At 41.4% G+C, this 11193-nt stretch overlaps 1 protein-coding gene across 2 annotated transcripts; it reads left to right on the forward strand.

Moving 5' to 3' along the window:
- Positions 1-361: 361 nt before the first annotated feature.
- LOC102702406 (protein GAMETE EXPRESSED 1) lies at positions 362-4460 on the forward strand. 2 transcript variants are annotated; one of them, XM_015841098.1, is made up of 7 exons: positions 362-445; positions 1940-2514; positions 2604-3191; positions 3275-3401; positions 3537-3723; positions 3803-3959; positions 4066-4460. In XM_015841098.1, exons 2-7 carry the CDS (start codon positions 2018-2020, stop codon positions 4433-4435), a joined length of 1926 nt encoding a protein of 641 aa, XP_015696584.1. In that variant the 5' UTR covers positions 362-445; positions 1940-2017; the 3' UTR covers positions 4436-4460. The 2 variants fall into 2 exon arrangements, with proteins under 2 accessions (XP_015696584.1, XP_015696583.1); XM_015841097.1 differs by lacking the exon at positions 362-445 and adding an exon at positions 1622-1704.
- Positions 4461-11193: the final 6733 nt, after the last annotated feature.

The raw sequence follows: 11193 nt of genomic DNA on the forward strand, positions 1-11193 counted from the left end.
CAAAAATAGTAAAATTGTCTATTAGAAACGACATCGCCGGACAGGTGAACCAGAAACCTTTTTGCCCATGATGTGGCATCTCCAAACAAATTTGCAAACTCTGCCAATTGAGGCAATTTTAGTTGTACCGAACACCTCTATTCTAAGTATAAACTGTATCCGCTACTCACTCAACGAGCGGTAAAAGAGTAGCCAAAATTTTTTTACCGCATCCAAACCGCGCGCAACCAACGCGGTGCGGCCGCTGCCGCCGCTTGATCTTCTCCGTCGATCCGTTCTCTCTCGCGGGGCGGAGGAGGAGGCACGGGGCCGTTTCGCGCGAACCGTCGCGAGCTTTCACGGTGAATCGCCATTGAGAAAATCGCGGCCGGTTTTAACCTCCTCCTGCGACTTCACCTCCTCTGCCGCTTCCTGCCGACGACGGCTGGTTCGCCTCTGCCGGCCGGTGAGTTGGGTTCTTCCTTCTTTTTTCTTCTTCTTCTTTTCTTCTTCTTCTTCTTCTTCTTCTTCTTCTTCTTCTCTGCACTTGCTGCCGCGCTTTTCCGAATCAAATGCCGTGAGATTTCTTGATTTTGTTTTTTCTCTGTGTACTTCGCAGTTGCAGTGAAATTGTTGGGTCACTGTAGATTCCATTCCTTCTAAAGTTTTCAAGAACCTCGTCATGACGGCCATATGTGTTCATGTCTAGGCCCCGTTTGAATCCAATTATGGATTTGGATTATCACAAATATGTTTTCTTTCAAGTTCTTAAAAGGTGTGTTCTATGAAAATGATTTATATAGATAATTTTCTTATGTAATCTTTCGAAAACAAGATTTTTGCATTATATTTTTTACTTTAGTTGTTTATACTCTTAAATAGTTACGATAAAAATCATATAATTCTTTAATCCTAACATCTAAACTATCTCCATTACAACGATATTGTCGGCTGAGAAGAACCCTGTTGAGATGATCGGAAATCAAGAGTGATCGTTTGGCTTATAATAAGTTTAGGCGAAACGACATATGAGCCAAAAAAATAATTTATTGGTAATACTTTTGCAAACGTGTTCTTATCATTTTTAGAACAAATATTATAAAATAAACTGTAAAAAAAACCCAAAAATATACTCCATAGTTAACTTTTAAAATTTAAATTTTGGTTAGCAAGCCCAATCCAAATAATGAGGGCCACGATGGGCTCGCTGTCTTGTGGTGTAAGCCAGTGCAGGCTACCGACTAAAATTAGAACCGACTTTGATTGCCATTATCAGCAAATTAAAAGCCTTCTTACCGGGAACGGAACACAGAACACGGCAAGAGATCTATACCCCACCGATCAACTTGGCATCCAAGTAGCGTTCCACACTTCTGTTAAATTAGCACATTCCAAATGGAAATTCGGAGTGGAAACCGCCATTAGTACTCGAGTTTCAGTGCAGTTCGCCACGCATTTGCTCGTGAGTCGCTGTCATTTTCGGTGTCAAAACTGAAAAGTCATTAGCCAGGTTTTGTTTAGGGTAGCAGCATTTGATACTAATCTTTCCCTTGCATGTGATGTGACCGCCGCCTCTGGATCTCTGGCTTGCCGGCTAAGGAACACCGGGTGCTATATATATCGGGGAGCTAGCCTTCACACGGCAGGGGAAAGTTGCAGCAATTTTGTTGTTGCTCGCTCCTTGTTGCATCTTGCTCCGGCGATTTGATCTAGTAGGGAGTTTAGGTTGTTACTGGCTTCGATTCAATTCATATTGTGATTAATTTTAATTGGTCTGGACAATTGGTAGCACAAACTCGCAAGTTAATTCCTTTTTTCTGTCCAATTCGCCAATTCGGTGATTCAATTCGTTTGGGGATTTGGGTATAAGAATTTCAGAATGCTATTAACACGGGAGTTAACAATCTGCATGAAATGAATAGGCTTTAATTTCTTCCCTCCTTGTGCTCCTTCCTGGCAGAGGCTGCAATTAACCAGCGATTTTACTCACCAAGATCGGTTCTTGGCCGGTGCAAAGCTCACCGATTTCGCGCGCACCATGGGGAGGAACTCGGGGCTTGCACTGTTGATCTTGGCCTGTCTATGGCTGTGCCCTCGGAGGAGCAGCGGCTTCTCCTGGAACATTTTCTCGTCTTCGTCTTCGTCTTCGGCGACGGCCGGTGAACGCAGCGCACCGATGATGGAGCTGGACGGCGGCGCGGTGGCAGACTTCTCGATGGACGGGACCAACGACCCGAGAGGGCTGAAGCTGCTGGAGAACGCGTGGGGCAAGCTCGCCGGGCCCAAGAACTGCTGGCAGGAGGCGTACCGGAAGCTCTTCGCCAGCTGCGGCGAGATCATGGCCGACAAGGAGAAGCAGTCGCGGCTGGCGTGGCACCTCAGCAGCTGCTTCCAGGAGGACTCCGGCCGGCCGCCGTTCCCTCGCTGTGGCGAGAGCTCCGAGATGGTGTACTGCCGCAAGAGGCTCGGCGACTCCGAGGACCAGGTGTTCCTCGAGTTCTTCCTCGAGACCAACACCCTGTGTCACCAATTGCAGTAAGTAATCCCTCAGCTTCAGTTGCAATTCATATGCTTTAATACATAATACTACCGTTTCTTGAAAAAAAAATGGTTGATTTGTGCAGAGCTGAAGCATTCAAGCATAACACCGAGAGGCTCGTCAACGACCTGACAAAGACATCCAAGTCAGCCGAGGAGAAGCTCGAGGTGATCGAGGAGAGGTCAGACCAGATCATAAAAGAGTCGGGCAAAGTGCAGGAAACGCTCTCGTCGATCGAAATGCAGGCTGATCACCTAGCAGAGACGGCCAAGAACGTCGAGGTCCAGATCAGCGACGTGCTGGCTCACTCCAAGGCCATCTTCGAGCAGTCCAAGGAGATCGCAGACTCGCAGGCGAAGCTGAGAGAAGGGCAAACTGAGATGAGGGAGACGATCGACGCCGGCATGGTGCGCATTCAGGAGTCGTATGAGAGCCTTGGCGATGGCATGGATAGGCTGAAGGAGGAGGCTGTTGATATTCAGAGGGAGATCAAAACTGTTGGTGATTCCATGTCCTCCAAGATGCAAGATCTGCAGAGCACTGCAAATGATATTGGGAGTGTGGCTGGCAAATCATTGGAGAATCAGATGCACCTTTTGGATGGGCAGAGTAAGGCCATGGACGGTCTGAATAATCTGTATAGCTTTCAGGCACAAGCTCTTGAGGAAAGCAGGTACTTTGTATCACTTTCGCATTTTTTTTAAAAAAAGTACTAGTTTACCTGTAAAATACGCTGATTTAGAGTGGAATTTCCAGGGAAACAATGCAAAAACTTGCACAGTTTGGCCAGCGTCAGCAGGAAGAGTTGCTGTCCAGGCAAGAGGAAATCCGGCAAGCTCATGATCACCTGATTCATAATTCACACTCAATACTGGAAGCTCAGGTTGTTACCTCCTCTAGATCATATTAGTTCTTATTTTCTTCTTTTCCCTACATTTTGTAAAATTCTACTGCCAATGATCAATGAGTAGCCTCAGGATTTGACTTGCTTTTCAACTGATATTTTTTTTCCCTGCAGGAAGAGTTCAGAGCAAAGCAGGCCAACATTTTTGCTGCTCTGAACAAACTTTACATCCTCCACAACGCCATCTTGGCAGAGTCCCGTTTCATCAAGGCCTTCTTTTTCTACTGCTGCATCGTGTTTCTCATCTACGTGCTCACAAGCGCGAAGCAAACTTTCAGCATCAGGGGACACCTTTACTTTGGTAGTAATATGATCTCAAAACTTTACTTAAATATCGCCATGCAATTGTACATTTGTTCATGCTTGCCATCTCCTGCCAGGTTTGTGCATCACTCTTCTGCTCGAAATTGGCCTGATCAAGCTTGGAGCCGACGACATCGACAAGCAATTCTGGGTGCTGTCCAAGGTGTTCCTCGTCAGATCAGTGTTCCTTGCTCTTGCCACTGCTCAGATGTTGCATTCCATATTCACATACAGGTAAGCAGCAACAATCCATGCCATATCTGATATCTCCATCACATTCAGATCATGAAATCGTTCATCTCAGTCTCCAATTAAGCAACAAGTAATTTATTATGTCCAGGGATTACGAAGTGCTAAACCATCACCTGCTCCAAACGCTGGTCGAGAAGGTCCGGGCACTGGAGGAAACCGCCGGCGCCGGCGAGAAGATGCTGTCCTGCGGCAGCACGGAGAGCGAGAGGAGCCTGGGGGATTACTCGTGGGTGTTCGACGATCTGGCCGACGACGAGGCGGACAGCAGAGCCGACCCGAGCTACGCCTTGCCGGAGGATGGCCATCAGCAGGCGGTGGTGGCGATGGCGGTGGCAGTGGCTCCTCGCCGGAAGCACGGCGTCTCGCCGGAGGAGGCCGTCGGCGAGAGCTCCGTCACGACGTCGGCTGGCCGGAGGTACAACCTGCGGCCGCGGAGCAGTAGTTACAGGCTGCCGTGATCGAGTTCGGGTAGTACTCCTAATGTTCCAAGTCGTTTATTTTTTTATATACGTTTAACTATTTATCTTATTTAATTTTTTAAAAAAAAATATGTAAAATTATATATACGTATAAAAATATACTTAACAATAAATAAAATAATAAAAAAATAATTAATAATTTTGAAATTTTTTAATAAAACGAATGGTTAAACTTATATAAAAAAATCAATGACGTTAAATATTTAGGAACGGAGGTAGTAGATGACACTGTTTCCTGGTACACTTACTTCCAGATGATGATGTTTTGATATCATGATATGTTGCTGATCTTACGTGACGTTAACGAAATCTACGGGACATGCGAATTGATGCTGTTACCGCTTATTATCAACTATCATTTTCTTTATTTTTGAAATATGTTTTTTTTTTTTTTTGTCTCGAGAGCCCTGGCAGCGGTTTGCACTGTGTCGTACAAATAAAAGGCCTCCAATGAGGCAATTTATGGAGGCCCAAATTTGCACCCCAACGAAAGTATCCGACGCAGCTCACCTTCCTTTTGAGGCTTTGCGAAGCTTTTCCTTCTCCATTTTAGATCTTTTTTCTCAAACTGCTAAACGCAATATTTTTTAATAAAATTATATACAAAAGTTATTTTAAAAATTTTAATATATTTTAAAGTTTATTAGCTAATATACTTAATTAATTATGTGCTAACAACTCAATTAATTTTGCTCGTGGGGTGGGGTGGGGTAAAGAGTTCCCAGCCCAAATAAACCCTTAAAAGCTCAGCCGTCTGTTCGTGCACCCCTTCCAATCACGTAGAACATACCACGCTGTCCATCATGAGAAAAACATTTGATCTTCCCCACACAAAAGTAGAAAATAACGAAGCGTATGACTATTAAACACTCCCTTCTATTTACCCATGCTAAAAGATATTATTTTCTCTTTGGGTCTGTGTAACACATTTTATCATATTCATGTAGATTCATAATAACGCACGAGTATGTTATAAGCATTATTTTATAGACGTCCGTCTCTTGTCTTTTACATCTGCAAAGCCATTCAACCCATCCCATACAGAGAGACAAAAATACTATGAGAAAGGGAAAAAACAGAAAGATGGTTGGTTAAAAAATCGTCGGTTACTTGATCCAACACTCCATCAAGAGTCGTACAACCTATCCGTGGTCGGTTGTATACTGTTGTACATACTCATTACCATGCATGATTCTTACATCATCTTTTTCATATTGTATGAAAAAAAAGAAAAAACAAGCGGTTAGTAAATGAAAAGACCAGTTGGATCGTGATCCTAGCCTATGCATGTTCTTATGGGTAAAACCTGTTATAAATCACGAACATTAACTAATTAATCTTTACCCACTTATATCAAAATGAAAGAGAACTATTGACTCTTTCCGCCCACGACGCAAGGCAAATATGGACTATTTTAAAAGATAAACGTTTTACTATAGCGAATAGTTGACATTCCAAAAGTATGATATAAAATGATTTAAAAAATGCAGTACTCTACTGTCTTTTTTATTAATTTGTAAAACTTGGTCCTATGCTTATTTTGTTTTTTAGAAGGAAAATACTATATCATATTCACAGTGTAAGACTTTTTAGTCATATGTAGATTTGCATTGATACCATTAAATCTATATACATATACAAATCATATCGATTAGTAGATAAATCTAATCATGATAGAAAGCGTTATATTTTAAAATGAACAAGAGTAATCAAGGAACTGTGAGCTATTTAATTCTAGACTATATATTATAAAAATAAAAGTAAAACATTGACCATTTCCCCTACAAGACAGCGAGAGGATTGACTGCTTTAAAACAGAAATGTTTTGATATATACGATATACCCACTTTTAAAAGATAGAACAACACAAGTTCGTGTTGCTACACACATTGACGTCAAGCAGCAAACAAAAAGTATTTTAAAACTACAAAAACTATACTTCCTGTTTCTGTTTTGCTATGAATCTTCCGTGTTATGTTACCAAAATCACACAAACATGTCTATAATATAATTATAATATGACAAGTATGTAATTATAATGTAACTAGCAATAAGTTACAAGTATTTTAAGTTACACGAAACATACACACTAGCAGGGGCGGATTCAGAAACCAAAAATCAAACATACTGCTAAGCACCCCCACCTCTTATTCATAGTGATCTTTTTCAAGGGGGCTCAAGGAGGGCTCCATTGGTCCGTAGTGGATAGGGATTAATTCCGCCAATGCACACTAGTTATATTCTGATTATACTTGTAATTACATATTACATGTATTATAACTACATCATAACTATACTATATTTGTATTTGTGTAATTTTAGCGAAAATATCACACAACATACATATATGTCTGTACAGAGAGATATAGGAAGACAACTGATAATTATGTCTTCTTCGGTGTTTGATGAAATCGTGTACGCATGCTCTGCCCCTCGGAATAGGAACACAGTCGCATGCTTGCAGCCATCGCCAACCAACCCGGTAAAATCCATTTCACCGGTCAAGCGTGGTGGTGCTCACCCAGACCCAGGAACGCACGAAACCCACGCATCCACAGATACGCAGCACGTACGTGCACGCACGCTCCGGGCTACTACTGCTACCCCCCGCATCACTATCCGAGACCGAGAGAAGTGTAGGCAGATCGAGTACCCGTGAACCCGTCCCTCTCCTCCCCGCCCGCCCGGCTAAAAAGTAAACGACCGAGACCGCGGACGAGGGCTCGCGAGCCGTGCGCTGCGTGTATGCACGCACCAGCCGTCTGCGCATTTCCCACACGTTCTGGTAATCCATTCCATCCGCGAGGCCGGCGACGCGCGCGCGCGCGTATACGTACGTCCGAAACGGTGCCGGCGCAAGCCGCCTCGCGCAGCAGCGCGGCCGCCACGTGCTTCCCGCGGGCGGGGTCGGCCCCCGAACGGAGCGCGCGCGACGCGGGCCCGGTGGCTAGCCAGTGGGTTGGGTTGTAGTCCGATCCAAATTCACTCCAATCCATTTCTTTGCTAATTATTTTACCAAATCAACCCGCACAAATTATTCTTTATTAGGATACAATCCAAAATAATTTAACTTTAATTTTAGCCCAACCCGCACCAACCCATTTAGTTAAAATGGATTCAACCCACTCTTGCAAAATTGATGCATCATTTGATATGTATAAACTCGGTTACTCGGATCTAAAATTTTAAAACTCGCGTTTACACTATAAAAGTTTATCAAATTTGACTAAAATTTAGTTGGATGATCTGTTATGTATAAAAGCAACTTTGTGCAAATTTTGGTCGATTTCTACATATGAGCCCCACGTATGTCTATTATCTTATCTATTAGCTATCCAATTAAAGGATCCATTTATCCTTCACGGGTTAAATCCATTTAGAACCTAAAATAAACTAATCAAATCCAGTTTATACCCATCCATTTGTCTCTATAACCCAATCCAATCCAGACCATTTGAAGTTACAATCCATTTGCACCCAATCAAACCCAATCCAAATTAAAACCAACCTATTTAACCTATTTTCATCCAACCCATTAGCAGACCTACGCGGTGCCCCGATGGATCGCGCGACCCAGGTGGTTTGGCAAAACCCTGCGTTCACTGAGCCATGCTAGGGAGAATTGATTAAAAAATCGATAAAAATTGTGGTGATATATCACGCTAATCATGACATTTCACGTTGTTTTCATACCTAAACTGTGAATAAGATATTGTGAAAACCACACAATTAACAATAAATATTATGATTATCGATATTACGAAAAATCTACTATTAGTGGCAAATCCGCCACGATAGTCTCAACACTTCGCGTTGTTTTGCCTTCTAAACCACCGTGGCTTGATTCGTTTTTTATTTAAATTTATGGGGTTTCTACGCTATAATCACAACAATAGCCGGTTCCACCAAACCACCGGGGTACGGCTTCGAGACGTAAAACTGTTTTTTGACTCTCATAGTGCCCAACCGACCTATGTGCAGTGGCTACGAGCCCCCCTCCCTCCATATGTCCACATTTCATTGCCATCAATAGGTTGTTTGGTTATTTTTAAGTTAAATCAAACTGATTTTTTAATTTTTATGAAATTTAATCGGATTTCATCGATTTTACAATTGGCCAATTTTTTTTAAGAAAGAATCAACCGTTAGCGGTTTTTATCTAGTGTTGAGAGCATGAATCCTTTGCAACAATTTATTTGTGAAAAAATAATATTTACCACCATGTGGTCGCAATCCTCGTTATGCCTATGACAAGTTTACTAGTGCGGCCATCCACACTTAGAGAATTATCTACGGTGAGACGATATACTTTCTCTACAAGTGACATAAAGAAATTCGCTTTGGACATGGCTCTTAACTCCCCATCAGCTTGTTACAGACCTAAATTGTTTTTGCATGAAGAACCTATTGTAGATGAAGCTACCACAAACATCCTGTATGATGTTATATTCCAAATCATCTCATCCTCCTTTTCTTGGCTTCCATAGAGGATATGACAACATCCTACACCCGAAAGTGTTAGTTGATCGTCCTATTGGTTGATGCCTCTTTTACGTAGATTTGGATCTAGTGTTGTCCTTAACTATGACTGCAATATAAACAGTCATCAATGTAAATTTAAAGGTCAAGATTGTATATGGTACTGTTCCTACATGAAAGATATGAACACCGTAGCAACAAAACTAAAATTTTAGACGAACACTACAAATAGATGATCACGATTGTATGCAGTCCGTAACGTGCGGTTCTATTTGCTACTGTCAGCTTCAATCTCTCCACGGAGCTGAATAGCGGTTTGCTACCGTTTCCATCCCTTGCTTGAAGGTTCTGGAGAGCAGAAAGGTCACGTTGGAAGTTTCTATTGGCATTCCGGCATGAGGAGGTCTCTGTTTCAGCGGCGCATAAATATCGCACTAATCGCTGTCAGTAGCTGTACCTGCTATAGTTAATTCTACTAGCGTGAGTACCTGCGCTGCCCCGTTTAACAATCAGAGCTTCACCTGCTGTTTCCATGGGTTGCACTACACATGTTTGAAAGGCTACACTTAAACAACACTAAACATCATCTCAGGGAAAAATAAATACAACACTAAACAGCATCACATAATTTGGAATAGTCACCTCTGATGATTGTGTTCAGTTGGGGCCGAATATTGTTCTTCGTTCCTATGACACAGCCATAAAGCAAGTCCAGTGTTAGGTATAATCGTTTTTCCCCTAATGTATTGCTTAGTGGAGAATTTTTTTTCCATACAAGTAAAAAAGCATTTGCCAATCACGTTGTTGTCCAAGTAAATGCCACTGGAGAAATATACTAGGGTAATTGTTCGACTTATTTAGAAGAAAACTAAACGGCATATTTACAAAAAATAATTTATAAATAAATATTTGACATATCTATTCTTAGAGATCTAAAAACCAACGCTGGAAAATAAAAAACGTTAAAAAACCTAAAAATCTAATCTAAATTTAAGTTGAAGATTTAAATTTTAGATTATAAGCATAAACAGAAACGAATAGATAAATAGATAGAGATTGGATTAGAAAATGACCAGCACTCCTTCCGGGCTTAGTGGATTAGGATTTAGGACAATCTAGATAGAACTTTGAGATGATATTTGTGTTCCCTTAGGTTTATCAGCTGGGCAATGGCATCGCATCACCTCGTTTATCTTAGGCCAGTGGAGCATCAAGTTTTGGATAAGGCACACTTTAATAAAAGGCATATCTCGATTTGTTCAAAGATTAGGCCTAAAGTAGTAGTTACAGTAACGCCACTATAGATGTTATGTAGTACGATGCTAATTGTCCAAACAAGTCGACCACCCAACCTTTTTCCTCTCCAATTTTCTCAAAAAAAAGAACACATTGCCCTCAACATTTCTACTTGGTAAAAACAGTAACTTTCGTAATGAAAAAAAGTATGGGCTGTAAGATATTAGGACTCAGGAAAAGTACTGGGATGCTTGGCATGAACATAGAAGAATTTTAGGTGGGGATAGACACAAGTAAACTTCTAATTAAATTTAACCTCACCTCAAAAATCCTTCAGAATTCTCGTGTATTAAGCCCCTTAGAAACATCAAAGATTGTAAGAAATATAAAAAAACTTCCCCAGTTAATTGAGAAAAATGAAAAAACTATCTATATATTGTTCTAATCCCAGATAATCGCACGTTTTTTTATTGGTATCTCCTCTTTCTATAAAGTTAATGCCCACTAAGTATAGTTAATATTAATTCTCTCTTCTCTCATGAAGCCAAATCACTCCAATTATTTTTGGGCTGACGATGATACATCAAGGATGCAAATTATATCTCTTCTATGAAGTCCATCCCCACTAAGTGTAATTAATACTAATTTTCTCTTCTCTCGTAAGTCACGTCACCTCAATTATTTTTAGCCTTGGGATGATACATTAAGGGTGCAAATAGCATCTCTTCACATCACCTTAATTGTTTTTAGCCTATGGATAATTCATCAATAGTGTAAATTGCATTTTTCTCTAAAACACACCATATAGCCAAACCATTTATATTATCACGTAGTTCTGTTCTGCAATCGGATTAGCGAGATGGTGAGGTTAAAGAAAGTTAATAATCTCCGGTAATAATTCCCAATCTTCCCATGATTAAAGATTCCTCGCTGAGGGGGCAATGGAGACATTTCAGATACCGGCCGCCTCTCTTTCTATAACTGGCGAGCAGGGGTCCCAGATTCCTCGAGAAAATCCACAC

This window comes from Oryza brachyantha, chromosome 9 (assembly GCF_000231095.2).
Source record: "Oryza brachyantha chromosome 9, ObraRS2, whole genome shotgun sequence".
In the NCBI taxonomy this organism is placed as follows: Eukaryota; Viridiplantae; Streptophyta; class Magnoliopsida; order Poales; family Poaceae; genus Oryza; species Oryza brachyantha.

Excerpts from the sequence above, each read along its gene's own strand:
- LOC102702406 (XM_015841098.1), top strand. The coding sequence starts at position 2,018 with ATGGGGAGGAACTCGGGGCTTGCACTGTTGATCTTGGCCTGTCTATGG. Across the intron at positions 3,192-3,274 it reads CAAGCTCTTGAGGAAAGCAG|GGAAACAATGCAAAAACTTG; the intron begins GTACTTTGTATC and ends TGGAATTTCCAG. Across the intron at positions 3,960-4,065 it reads CATTCCATATTCACATACAG|GGATTACGAAGTGCTAAACC; the intron begins GTAAGCAGCAAC and ends TATTATGTCCAG.